The sequence below is a fragment of the Etheostoma cragini genome, chromosome 12 (assembly GCF_013103735.1).
Source record: "Etheostoma cragini isolate CJK2018 chromosome 12, CSU_Ecrag_1.0, whole genome shotgun sequence".
Classification (NCBI taxonomy): Eukaryota; Metazoa; Chordata; class Actinopteri; order Perciformes; family Percidae; genus Etheostoma; species Etheostoma cragini.
In genome coordinates, this window is record NC_048418.1 from 3,192,493 (window position 1) to 3,206,908 (window position 14,416).

The 14,416-nt window shown below is 40.0% G+C and overlaps 2 protein-coding genes across 2 annotated transcripts in view; both read right to left on the bottom strand.

Annotated features, from left to right (window-relative positions):
* The window catches only part of cntnap2b (contactin associated protein 2b), a 24,767-nt gene extending 17,477 nt beyond the window's left edge, over positions 1–7,290 (bottom strand). Inside the window, exons 1-4 of the mRNA XM_034888493.1 lie at positions 6,840–7,290; positions 2,446–2,556; positions 529–722; positions 75–222 (exon numbers count right to left, since the gene is read on the bottom strand). Of these exons, the coding sequence (XP_034744384.1) occupies positions 75–222; positions 529–722; positions 2,446–2,556; positions 6,840–6,921 (535 nt within the window). The 5' untranslated portion in view covers positions 6,922–7,290. The remainder of the gene's footprint in view (positions 1–74; positions 223–528; positions 723–2,445; positions 2,557–6,839) is intronic.
* Positions 7,291–9,458: 2,168 nt separating this feature from the next.
* On the bottom strand, positions 9,459–14,416 carry ccr12a (chemokine (C-C motif) receptor 12a). The gene is made up of 2 exons (XM_034888583.1): positions 14,191–14,416; positions 9,459–11,287 (listed from the first exon to the last, which is right to left on the bottom strand). Exon 2 carries the CDS (start codon positions 11,271–11,273, stop codon positions 10,185–10,187), a length of 1,089 nt encoding a protein of 362 aa, XP_034744474.1. The 5' UTR covers positions 11,274–11,287; positions 14,191–14,416; the 3' UTR covers positions 9,459–10,184.

Genomic DNA, 14,416 nt, shown 5'->3' on the forward strand with positions numbered 1-14,416 from the left:
ACACACACACACCAAACCAGAACCAATAGCTGGCTAATATATCAGGTTTCCCTCTCTTGTTCATTTGTACTTACAATATGAGCAGCCATAGAGCTCCAGGCGTACTCCGATGCGTCCCTCCCTGCTCCAGTCCACGGGGATGAAGCGGATGTAGCGAGCCAGGATGGCGTGCTGCAGCTCATAGCGAACAACTCCCTCACTGTTCACGTTCCCCTCAAACGTCTAATAACACACAAAAACAAACATGCTATGTTAATCTGGTGCCAAGGTCTACAACATCATTATAACTGTAATCAGTTTGACTTTAGATATTAAAAAGTTAAATGTACAGTAACTTAAAGATTTTTCCTAGTAGAATAGACATGTGGGCACATTCACCAGCGAGTTATTTGTGAAAAGTTCGAATGCATCCAGAAATGTTGGAACAAATGAACAAAAGGTTTTTAAATGCTATTTATCCATTATCTGATATAGCTTTTCCTACATTGCAGATCCAGATATGGTAGATAAACAGATATTCTTGCTCACCCAGATGTTTCCATCCTGTAGATACGGCCTCCAGTTTTTCTGCGTGTCACTGTAAAGCAGCCGATACTTGCTGGTCCAATCCGAGCTACTGTAGCGACCCTGTGTAGCTATGGCAACCACCTGCTTCCTAGAACCCAGGTCCACCTGCAACCACTGGTAACGATCTGTATCCAAGGGCGACCATCCTCCAGCGCCTGGTTTTGTGGGTGTTGGTGGTCAGGGGGAAAGATTGCAGGAAGGGAAAAAGAAGAAGAAATACATGGATCTAAAACATTCAGAATGAAGATATCTTAAGTGTCATGTCTTCAGCTTAAAGGTCCCATTGTGAGACCATACCTGTTTTGTTTATATGTCTCTAATAAAACACTTATTTTATCCTGTTACAAAAAAAAGTTGATTTGGTAGCTAGCGGCTACTTACCGTTGATGTTAGCTATCACTAGCTGTTACTACAATTTCTAGTTGGTAACATATTTTAGGCTACATTTAATAAACATAACTTGTAGTGGTACACAATCGTATGTGTGATGTTTCGATAATGTGCAGAATTACTTTACATTGCCTATTAATGTCTATTTCTCACTGTTAATCCCAGGCGTCTGTACAGCATCAACAGGGGCCGCCATTGTTGTTTATGTGTGTGTGACATCAAAACTGTAACTGGGAGAACTACGATCTGGTACAAGTTCACGGGTAGTAAGATATGGGTGTGACTGCCGTTCCAGGACACTTTCACGGGTAGAAGGTTGCAAAAACACGGGTTATGGGTTATGGGTTATGGGTTGCCTGCATCAGTCTAGGCAGTGTAACTGCATGGTTGGCAAGCTTTGTTCTTTTCCTCTCTATCGTAAAACCGTAGTCTCTGTAGTCATGTAGAGAGTCATGTGCCAACCTGTGCTTTATAAACACGGTATGTTCTCCCCTCAGCATAGACAAAACTTTTACAGTTGCCACGTTTACACGTGGCCAGATATTTTCATAAATGGACATTTCAACCTCTCCGTTTTAAAGATTACCATGACCATGATCATTTGTGCGTAATCATTACACTCCACAATCCAACTGGGTCGCGGAAAATAAACCTTCTCCCTTGGCACAACGTTCCAATGTCCAATGAGCTTAGCTGTCTAGAGACCATAGACTGTATATAAATGGACAAAGCATCTGGTTGGGAGAAGTGCTGCAAATGTCTTAAACCTGCATCATATCCTATCTCCAGCAGGGGGAGACACATGCAGTTGCAGTAGGAGGTCGGTGTAGAAGTTCATAAGAAAGTGACCCACTTCTCGCTGGATGTTTTACCTCAGTAAACATTTCCATAATGAGTTTGTGGTTTCAATCCCTAGGTTTAAGTAGGTTTATTAATTATGGTCTTGGATTTTAAAATCGGTGATTAAGCAGGGGGTGTTTTAGGGCATGGCTATGATCTGATTGCCAGTGTAAGTGTGTAATGTAACGTAGAGTGTAAGGGCTCCTCCCCTACTCCTCCCTCTTGTCTACATTTGTCACATCCGCGATGGCTGCGTTCGTGACGGCAAACTCGATGACGGGTAGCAAGATGACGACAGAGAGGTGTCACTAATGGGTGTCTTGATTTATGAGTCTATAGCAAGAGTCTCCCCTAGGGATGCAGCAGGGCAGTTCTGAGGAAAGTAATGCTGGAGATCATTCACACACAGTCTTTTGCTGCTTAATCAATTGAAAAGAGCAAAATTAGCTATAACTCCTCAGGACTTGCACCTTAGCACATCACTGATCTTGTGACACTGTATGTCCTGATTTCAAACTAAACCTCTGCTAGCCATTCTGCAATCAAGGCTGAAGACCAAGTGTGAGCGGGCCTTTTCTGTTAGAATATGATCCCATGTGTACACACAACAGCAGAAACAACAAAGTACGTCCCATTACAAAGGCATACCTTGTTTCCGATTGAGTTTGGCGTAACCAGCTCCGCGTCCTCGTGCGTACACAGATGAACTGGTGAAGGAGCTATACGGGAGAGGAGTGGCCAAGCTGTCCTCACATTTCCCTGAAGCAGAAAAGACACAAAAAAAGACAAAGTTTAGGACATCGTCAGCAACCCGCTGAATTTGGTGAATCCTGACTTGTCCTCTAGCACCACAAGCAGGTAGAAGTGTTAAGTCCAATATTTTGGTTGAATAAAAGTACCAATAATTAGTATTTAATTCCTCTAAACAAACCTTAAATAACAAATAAAAACTAACTTTGATTTGGTTTTGATAAAAGCTGAGCAGCAGTTTGGCAATTAACAGATAAAAACCCAATGGCTTTTTTTATCTTGTAATGGGACAAATTCTTCGCACAAGGCAGTGTGTGTGTCTTTGTTCTCAACGTATTCATCAGAGTTGATATGAGATTGAGATTTGGGGGAGGGGGAGGGTCACAGCTCTGTGTGTGTGTGGGTGTGTGTGTGTGTGTGTGTGTGTGTGACAGGTGCGGGATATGGTAATGAGCTTCCTCATATGCATTACAAAACAACAACCCCAGCATGTATCAAGCAGAAAATAATAGAAAAAAACGTGCACTGATCTTTGTGAGGAAAATACTTGTTCTTATTTGGCAATTTGAACACTATTGTCCATCTTCCTATATTACCTTACATATTACATTTAATGACAATGTTTGTTTTTTAAATAATTTATTTTTATTATAGCCAAAGCTTCACTTTTTAAGTATGGTCTTTTTCATTTTTTGTCATTAAATTGAAAATATGATTAAGAATGGGCTGATGGCGGAGTTCTAAAGTGTAATAGTTTGCAAGATTTACAGGGCATGAAGACTGTGACTGTTTGCTTTGTGTTTGCAACATACAGAGCACACAGATAAGTGAAGACCTTGATGCTGCTGAGATGGTTTGAGAGGTGCCTTTGGATGTCCAAGTACTTCTTTTCCACTATGAAAAACTCGTCATTATTAAAATCCATTGTAACTTACATAAATTCAAAATGACCGCCGCCCTCTGTGTTCCACGATGGAGCAAACTACAAACCGTTTACAGCCATCTTTCAGATGTAAGGGGAGATGTAAGTCAATAATGTCAGCAATGAAAACACGTGTGGGGAAAAAAAAGAGTTTTCCAAAGTCAAAATAAAGGATGCGACAGCATATCAGGTAACATCATATAAACATGTAGCGAAGGCCAAAGTGCTTAATATATGGCACAGTAAATCTTAAGGAGGGGATTGGCAAAAGAAAAAAAAAACTGGGTACAGAACCCAGGAGTACCTGTAAAATAAAATAGTTATTGTTCAATCATTCTCTCTAGATATATAAATATATATATATACACATACACACACACACACACACACACACACACACAGAGACTCATAACACACACAGTACTATATACATATCTAATACAGTTAACAGTCCAGTGTGATTATCAGGCTGCTTTGTCAGTGTGTATGGTCTGCTGATGATCATAAATTTGAAGCCAGTATTAAGTGGTAATGTTGCCTAACTTACTAATTTAGAACCTGCTGTACAGGAAGTACCGCCAGTGACCACAATGCAATGTCACACAGTCAAACCCATGAACCTCTATATAGTCACATTTTGCCACAGACCAAAACATGAAATGGGAGACCTTAAGAGAGAGGCAGACGGACTCATCCGGGATCAAAAGTGACCCAATCTTACATTTTGGATGTATCGTAATATGGTAATATAGTGAGTGTTTCTGAGTCTGGTTTTACAGGCTGAAGTACAGTAACGTGATGTCCTTTTCTGAACTTACCAGACTGTTCTAGCTGTTCTATTATTTACCTATACCCACTAAATCATTAAACTATCTCTGGAGATTATTTATCAAAAATCTCATTGTGTAAAAAAACTTTTAGGGCACCAATAGTCAACCATACAATATCATCACAATACTGACATCGAAGTATTTGGTCAAGAATATTGTGATATTTGATTTTCTCTTCCGTATTTAGCGCATCCCTATTTCTAAGTATTCTAAATTGGTAAATTAAATTTTGAGAATTGTTTACAAAAACATACACATTCTATGATGTTGAACTGTATACAATCAGAAAGTCAAACACTCCATTGTTACCAGTAATTTTATAGATTTACTGGCATTGTGTAGGGGTCATTTTACTATTCTGTGTCAGTCCACAACAGGATAATGGCTACAAGCTGGGCTGACAATACGGAGAAAATCAGACACCACTACCTTTCCCAACCAAATACCTTGAGGTCAATATTGCCACGATGTCTGTTCTGTACACACAACATTTAGGCTATTGCACGTCATGTCTGATGGATCCGCAGTTGCTGTTCATGAGGATTCTTTCATTCTTTCTCTGTTAAAAAGGTGTTTGGGAGGAGTTTTTCTTCTTTCAAAGCCAGGGTGAAGGACAGAGGCCGCCGTATGCTGTACAGATTGTATATCCCCAGGAGGTAAATTTGTGATCTTTGATGCTCTATGCATAAAATTGACTCTACTTCAATGCATTTAATTGGGCCTGGATGATTCAGGGTATATTTGGATTAGATCCTGCAATCCCTATTACGCAACTCAAAAGGAACGTTTATTAGACCTGTAGCAAGGTTGATGTCAAATTACAATTTAAATTCAGATTAATTAGAGTACAGGATCATCTTAAATCAAGAGGATTAACCAAATTCAAGCCGGCAACTAGGTATGTAACGACTACCGGTGTGATGGTTAACCACAATAAAAATGTTGAAAACAAATGGAGCACAACGTAAACTCCTTCAGGAAGACTTCTGAACTTAATCACTTTTCTCTCTCCCTAAACTGAACAGCTTCACTTTTATTTGAACCAATCAGAAGCAGCTGTGACATCCCTGTTTTAAATATTTCTCTCTCTCTCTCTCTCTCTCTCTCTCTCTCTCTCTCTCTGCTAAGTTGTCATTTCAGGCTAAGAGCACAACCCTCCTCCTCCCCTTGCACCTCCGGTCTTCATCACGAACGGCACCTGGGTCCTCCTCCGGCAGGATGCTCCCGTCGACTCCTTGGTTGACACACTGAGCTCCTCTCTCCTCCCTCCTCCCTCCTCTCTCCTTTATCTTTCTATCTTTCCATTCGTGTGCATCCATGTCCCAGACATGCCTGTTACTAACCTAGCTCTGGGGAGTCCTTCCCTGGAGTCCTAATGTTCTTCTTTCCCCCAGCATGTTTTATGTCCTGTTACATCCTGCTACGCTCTGGGGTACCCTGCTACGTCCTGCTACGTCCTGCTACGTCCTATTATGTCCTGTTACATCCTGCTACGCTCTGGGGTACCCTGCTACGTCCTGCTACGTCCTATTATGTCCTGTTACATCCTGCTACGCTCTGGGGTACCCTGCTACGCCCTGCTACGTACTGCTACGTCCTGCTACGTCCTATTATGTCCTGTTACATCCTGCTACGCTCTGGGGTACCCTGCTACGTCCTGCTGTGTCTTGTAATGCAATGCAGAGCCCTGCAATGCCATGAACTACTACAAACTACTATTTAGTACTATTTATATAGTAAGTTAGCCCTAAATGAATACATTTCCCGTTTTTCTTTCGTCATGGTTACTCACATCCACACTTAAGTAGCCTACTGTAGGCTACTAAATGTGAAAATGTGAGGTTCGTGTAAGACAGCTAAACCTTTATTGATCCCCAGAGAGAAAGTTTAGTTGTTACAGCAGCAGATAAATAGAGAAGTTAAAGAATAAATAAGAGTGGAGTATAAAAACTAAAATAAGAATAGTAGATAAGAACTGAAGTTTTTCTAACACATGCTCACACAATAGGTTTTAGGCTGGTGCATGTCACCCAATAACGTAAGACTCCTATTGATGGTTATTCGTATGTTCTTATTTTCTATTCTGTACACCTTATATTGTGTTATTGACAAACTTGCTGCACACATGTAAATTGAACTGTTGTGCTTTCTAGTTCAACATTTGCATTACTCTATGCACTATATGCTTAAACTGAAGGCCTCATTACTACTGTACACATAGAGCAGCTTAGATGGCTGATGCCATTTCTGCTCTAAAAAACATGTTTTCTTCTTCAGTGATGATTAATTTATGATGATGACTTTTCTTTAATACAAGGATAACCTATTAACCTGTGTATATCGTCATTATTAGCCAACAATGCTGTATAATCCCCAGCAGCCCTTCTGTTTTTATGCTGCTGATGGTCTGGCTTCATGCTGAGTCCTGGCTGTGGTCCATATCCTTGACTGCACAGACTGCCCCAACAGGAGCAAGCTACCAAATTAGCCGTGTGTGTGTGTGTGTGTGTGTGTGTGTGTGTGTGTATTAGCCTACTTACGGGATACTGAGGATGCAGCGCTGGAGGTGCTGATGATGCTACACAGGACTGGCAGCAACAGCAGCGCGCTCAGAGAAGCCATCTTCAGGCAGAAATCCACACAGTCAAAGAGACAATAACGCGGGTCCAGGCGGGTCCCGGTGCGGTGTTTCCTCCGCCGCCGGGCTGTCTGTTGTTCTGGAGATACACGGCGGAGACGCTGCTTTCTTTATTAGCAGCGAAGGAGAAAAGCAATGGCTGTCCTCCCGCCTCGTATTGTCTTTTTTCTCTGCTCTTGTCAACCTGCCCAGCGGCACTCCAGCGGGGTTAGACCGAGAACCTCCGGGAACTAGCTAGTTTATGTGCTGCGGGCCTGGCCTCGCGCGCTCCAGGTGCATGATTTCAGACAGACAGACCCACACACACACACACACACACAGGAGCTGTCCAAGGGCTGAGCACACGGACTAATCAATACACCCCCACTCTCTGCCGCACTTGGTACGGTCTGATATGCACAACAATGCAGGGCTCCTTGAAATGAGGAGGGAACAGAGGGGAGCAGGAGGGTCTGCACGTGCCCCCAGGAGGGGACACATCAGAAAGGTGTAAATACTGTGCACAGCACACTACTCAGTTTCATATATATGGTACATGTATGTCTGGAACACACACACACACATATATATATTTATATACACGTATATATATATATATATATATATATATATATATATATATATATATATATATATATATATATATATATATATACAGTACAGTACTATATATATGCACACATTTTTTTGTGAAACTTACTTTGTAAACATATAAAGCCTTGTCTGATTTTTGAACAGAATAGAGATTTTAATTTTAACGTATTGCCCACAGCAGTGACTGGGAGCAGCAGGTAGATCTATGGTGTATACACAGCTAAGGCATGGATTCAAAATCAATTTTAAGAAATCAATAATGGACCTTTTGTCCAGGTTCTTGTCAACACCTCAAGGAAGCACATAAAGAAGAAAGCTTTGTTTGAATGAAATTTGTTCAAAACTAGAGAGGTTTTTAATTTTAGAATCTATTTTCTATTTTCTATACGCAATTTGAATCAGCAAATTTTACATATAACAAGTAAACAAGCCAAAAATCTGCAAACAATCTCCAAGCCCCCACTTAAGATATAACATACCTACTTAACAAGTTTCAATGCTCATCACAGTCTATCTGATGTATCTCCACCTTTATACAATTCCTGGCAGTGTGAAGACGGGTCTGAGACTAAACAAAACAACATGTAAAGGAAATATAACAATTTATGTATAATCAAATGTAAAAAGAAAAGAAAAAATCGAAATAATTTTAAAATCCTGACCACGGACCTCTCTTACCTACACGTACCATGTGTCCAGTTTGGTACTGTTTTTAAAATCAAGGTTTTGAAAGCTGACAAAAACAGACTTTCACCAAAACTGTGTTAAAGCAGCTCTTCAAGTTTGGCTTGAAACTGCAATTTAGTGCAAAACTATATTTTTATTTATTTCCTGTAAATTGCAGTCACAAAGGGTGAAATAGAACGATGTGTTAACTCCTCCTTATTTGCCAATGATCATTGTTGTTAGAAACAAATACAGTCACATTCATGCTCCACAAAATCTCATTTGAAATAATGGAATTAAGAAAAAAAAAGTATTCATTTATCCAATATGTTTATAGGATTTTCATTATAACCGTGATGACCGTGATTTTTTTTCCAGGATTGTTGATACAGACAGTTCATAATATTACAAACGCAGGGGCTTTCATTAAAGCTATCATAAAGTTTGTGTTCCTCCAAATCTCACTGTTTGAACATATTTCCCCAGCAGCCCTGTATGCCTGTACTCCTTATTTCATGTTGTTTCCTCAGACATATATCAACACTGATTCATCAGAGGAATATGCTGAGCTGACAGGAAACTGCTCCAGATGTTCCATCAGAAAAGGAAATTATGTAATCATTCATCCAATCCCACCAAAACCACAGAGCAAAAGTTAGAAAAACTAAAAGTTGCCATACAACTACAGAGGTAACAGGGGATTGATTTTCATATTTTATGGAGGGTTTGAACCCAGCTCATTGTAAAGCACTTGGACCAGATGTGTCAAATACATTCAATTTCAATTTTATTTACAGTATCTAGCTCCAAATCAAAACAACAGTTATCTCATTGTGCTTTTCATAAAAGAGAAGTTCTAGACCATACTTTCTGATGTTATTTACAGAAACACAACAGTTCCCACCAAGAGCATGCACTAGGACACAGAGGCAAGGAGAAACTTCCTTTAAGAGGCAGAAACCTCGAGGAGAACTATGGCTCAGGGTGGGGGGGTCATCTGCCTCGACTGGTTGGGGGAGAGAGAAAGAGAGAGAGAGAGAGACAGGTTGGGGTAGAGAGAAAGAGAGAGAGAGAGACAGGTTGGGGGACAGACAGAGAGAGAGAGAGAAAGGTTTGGGGAGAGAGAAAGAGAGAGAGAGAGAGAGAGAGACAGGTTGGGGACAGAGAGAGAGAGAGAGAGAGAGAGAGAGAGAGATTCTGACATACACATTAAAATCCATGCTTTCTATAGACCTTGGACACAGCAGATAAGAAAGCAATATTTCTTTTGTTACATTTTATTTCTTGGATTTTATTTAACAACAGTAATGGCAATGGCAATTTTATTTTTTATAGCACCTTCATTACATGTACAATGCCCATCCATTTACATTAATAACATCATAGTCATTAAAACAAAGCATGAATAGAAATAAACATGTCATAAGTAAAAGTAAACAGTAGTACGGGTCTCATAAGACATGTGTGTTAAAAGACATATACGCCTTCATCATGAAACCTTTTTAAAATAAAAATGCTTTCTTGAGAAATGTAACACAAATACAGTGCATCATACGTAATTCAAGCATGAAAAAAGCAATGTGACAATGTCAAATGTCAATGTGAAAAGTAGATGTTAAGCAGTCTGCAGTTGAGCAGTCTTGAAACTGACAAACTACTACTTGACTGTTTCAAACTGATTAAGAAATACTACATTGTAGAGGAGTCTGGCAGGAAGTATAGAGTAAAGGAAGGAAATTTGGTGTGTGTGCATGTGTGCATGTTCCTTAGCCTACCTTTGGGAACACATTACAGACTAAAGACTACTTAATGGGGTACAGCTTGTCCAATTGTGGATAAAACGGCATCCCCTATTGGGAAAAAGCTGATTTTTGGATCAGTATTGGTTATGGTTAGTGTAGGATTAGGATTTGTCCAGGAAATTAATGTAAGTATGTGTGTGTGTGTGTGTGTGTGTGTGTTCGTGCATGCATGCGTGTCTGTCCATCTAGTACTCATAGGCAGAGTGTGCTGTCCTCTGTGACGTGGTTCTGGTGCTCTGGCTGCTGAGGCTCATGTGTCTCTTCAGACAGGGGATCCTCTTGGCCAACAGCCTTCTGAAGTGGCTCTGGAACTTCTTGCCCACAAATGTGTAAAACACAGGACTAATGCAACAATACAAATAGGCTATGTTCCGGGTCACATACAGGGCATAGTCCATGCTATCTTCATCAGAGCACGAGTCTTCCCCTTCACTGGAGATCTTAATAGCTCGAAGGAGGATGACAATGTTGTAGGGCGTCCAGCAGGCGAAGAAGGTGAAGATGATGATAAATATGAGCTTGATGGCGCGGCACTTCTCCTTCATGCGGGTGGACATGATGCGGACAGTGATGCTGATGTAGCAGTACATCACCATGAACAGCGGGAGGAGGAAGAAGACCAGGAATTGTTGGTAATAGGTGACCAGACGCCAGTGTTCCATAGTGCTGTCAGTGTATCCTGACTCCTCACATACGAGTCCATTTAACGGGCTCTGACGCACATTTTGGAGAACGAGCTCTTTCACACTTGCTAGAATGCTGATGCACCAAACTGCCACTGACGCAGCGACGGCATACGCCTTCTTCCTACTTTTAGCTGCTGCCACTGCGTGCACCACAGCGAGGTATCGGTCAAATGTCATGAGCGTGAGGAAGAGGATGGAGCTGTAGAAGCCGATAAAGTAGGCACTGCTGACCAGCTTACACAGAGCCATGCCAAAAATCCAATCAGACAGATGGTACGTTGCCCAGAAGGGGAGACTGGAGGCAAAGAGAAGGTTGGAGATGACCAAATTCAGGAGGAAGATGTTTGTCACTGTACTGAGCTGCTCGTACTTGTAGATGATGAAGAGGACAAGCCCATTGCCAAGGAAACTCAAGAGGAAGTTGGAGTAGTAGAACAATGGGATGAATGTTGCACCAAACTTGTTGACTTGTTGCTTATCACAGAGCCGGGCAATGCCCTCGATCACATAACTTGGGTCAGTCGTGTCATTGGCTCCGTAGAGATAGAATAGGTCCTTGAAGTTCTGATATGAGTCACCGTCACTCATGGCTGGGATTTGACCTGTGAGATGTTAAAGATCTGTTAGTATATTGGCTGTTAGTTGAAGAAATTGCTCATACAACTGTGTATGATACAAATGCTACCATTTTTTCCTTCCCTGTACTAATTCCTCTCCCTTGAAGTTGCGTACCGTCCGATACAGAGCACCGATCCGATACCAGTGTGTTAAAAAATACATATGCGTAAACTACTATCCCGGTATTGATGTGATATGATTGCTATCAATGTTGTACAACCTGGCTCAGGTTAAACTCTTTGTGAAACATGAAGAAACGTTTTTTGAAATCCAGTATGCAAAAAAAAAAAAACTACTACTAAATGACCTGGTATGGGACCAGTGTATAAACTCCAGTACTTGCTGATACCAATACCAGCATTTTAGGCAATATCGGAGGCTTTTCTTATACTGGTATTGGAACATCTCTACATAAGATACAACTGGTTCTATGATGATATGAACTGGACCAGCTCAACCCTAACACACAACAAAGAAGACAGGCGGCCAAATCATCAACATTTACTAGCCCCTTGTCAAGAAAACTCAATGTTTTAGAGACTAACACACTGATGAATATCAGCATGCTGTTTTGTTGTCGTGTTTTATGACTGTTAATATATTTATATATACTCTAATCTTTTTGTACATATGTTCCTTTTCTGATTCTATCGTTCAACAACAATTCAATTTAGGCTGCTTTATGAACTCAAACCTGTGGGTCTTTACCACAAATTTGAGGTACTTTTACATAAAGTCTTTTGAAGCAACTTTCAACTTCTACTCCACTACATCTTAAAACGGAAATATTATAATATAGCCACTAAGTTCATCTGACATAGCCATACTGAGAAATCCAAAGAGTTGTGTGGAGCTGATAGTCTTGATTAGCTTTGCAGCAACTCGTTTGGCAATGGCTTGAACGTAACGGACGTTCATTAATATTAAAGAGTTAGTTAATAGGCAGAACTGTTCTGATTGTTTCAAGTTTCTAAAATTTAATTTAGGACTTTTCTGCATTGAGTACTTTTACTTGTAATACTAAATAGTTAAGTATTTTCCATGATGACACTTACATACTTTTACTTAAGTAACATTTTCAATGCAAGACTTTGATAGGACATACTTTTAACAGAGTATTTTTACAGTGTGGTATTAGTACTGCTACTTAAGTTTTCGGTTGTGTTTAATGACCTTAAATAGTGTAAATATTTCAAAACTTTTGGTGCTCAAGTTGCTTTTCAGATTATATCGTTCAACCACAATTCAATTCAGACTTCTTTCATAAACTCAAAACGGTGTCTCTACATACCACTGCTTTTTGCATGTGAAATAAACAATAGGGTGTTAAAGTAAGTAACCTTTTGGTTTTTAAAGCCAGCGCTAAGGCTAATGTAACTTTTATGAAATTACTTTGGATTTATTTGTGTCTGCGCATGTTTAGTAACGATTATGTTTTCATAAAGGTGGGAGCAGAGTTGGAGGTTGTGTTTATGCTGAAGATGTGTCACATAGAGAGAGGGAAGTGCATGAAATGCAGTTATTAGGAAGAGCAGCTGTTACTATGTTGATGAGTATCCAAGCAACATAAAATCCCCACGACTAACTTCATCTAAAGTTCTGGCTAGTGTTATGAAATAAATAACAGTTGAACCAATGACTCAAGAGCGGTCTGTTAACTTGTGTTGATACGCTCTCAAAAAAGAAGAACCGAAACTGCAGACTGTGCAGATAAAAAGTCCTGACTATCTCAACTGGTGTGAATTACTTGTTCCCAGAAATGAGTTCATATCAGCTAAATGATATAGGTTCTAAGGGTTTAACTCGGAACTAGAGTACAAGTTTAAAGGTGTTTTGTCAAGCAGTATGGGTGCTGTATCCTGTGTGTTTCTGTGAAAGTTAATTACAATAACTCAGTGGCTTATTTCCTGGCTCAAGAGTCAGGACTAGTTGCATCATCACCATCGGTGTTCACCATCTGTTTTGAAATGTTTAAGTAACAGCGTAGCTGGGGGCATTTAGTAATCCTGCAGTTATAAATGTTGATAATCCAACAATAAGCACTCATTTGGTTTTCTCTTTATAATAAGTGTATTGCTTATCATCTCTAGTAATGCTATTTGTGTATTCTCTAAGATCTAATAAACTGCATCAAATGCATAAAAAGTGCAGTTAGTTTATGATTTTTCTAAATTGTTCTAAATTTAAACAAATCGATTGTGTCCATTCCTCTGTAAAACTATCCGTCTTCCTATCATTAGCAGCGAATATGCACACAATGGCATTTGCAATCAGAAGATTTGTTAAGATTTTAAATAAAATACCTGCAAAAATATATAGGCCCATCCTTTTTGTGTGCTTGGTGTGCCTTGATAGAGCTTTTTCCTTATTATTACTCAACTGTTTTCTCTTTATGTCACTGGGTCAATGCGTTTTTTGTTACTCATAATGACCTACTACAGTAGTCTAGATGTAAGTGTTACTGTTCATCAAAGTAGAAACCTGAATTTCTGCAGCTACACATTAGCTGATAAGCCTGAAGTTGAACCACGTTATTGCTTGTCGCTGTAACAAAGTCTTTCATATCATGAGTCATTTCAGTATTTGGAATGAAGTTGAAAGTCTAACCCTTACTACCAGTGCTCTGTTTGATCTGATGTAATCTAACATTTAAAGGGACACCTCATCACAACTGTGCAGTTGATATACTGCATAAATAGAAATATTTTAGAATTAACCAGAAAAAAATGCCCATGTACATTACATAGAGGAGCATAGTGTTACATACAGATTACTGTAAATAATGAAGTACTTTATGATATCTCAATGGGGAAATTCAATTCAAATCAAGCACACAAACAAAAGAAAGACTCTCGATGTCACTGCCGTAGAGGCTGATTGAACTCACCAGAGCAGGTTTGCAGGAACGCAGTGAGAGGAGAACAATGAGGAGCACAAGGAAGCACCGAGTGACTCTGGAGGGTTCCACACAGCTCACTGAGCTCAAGAGTTTAGGTGACAAAGAGGCATCTGCTGAAGGGGCTGTCCTACAACATACTAATGTGTTGTGGTAGTGTGTGTGAGTTTGTGTGTGTGTGTGTGTGTTCCTGACTACGGCTAGCTTCTGGAAAACT

Excerpts from the sequence above, each read along its gene's own strand:
- ccr12a (XM_034888583.1), bottom strand. The coding sequence starts at position 11,273 with ATGAGTGACGGTGACTCATATCAGAACTTCAAGGACCTATTCTATCTC.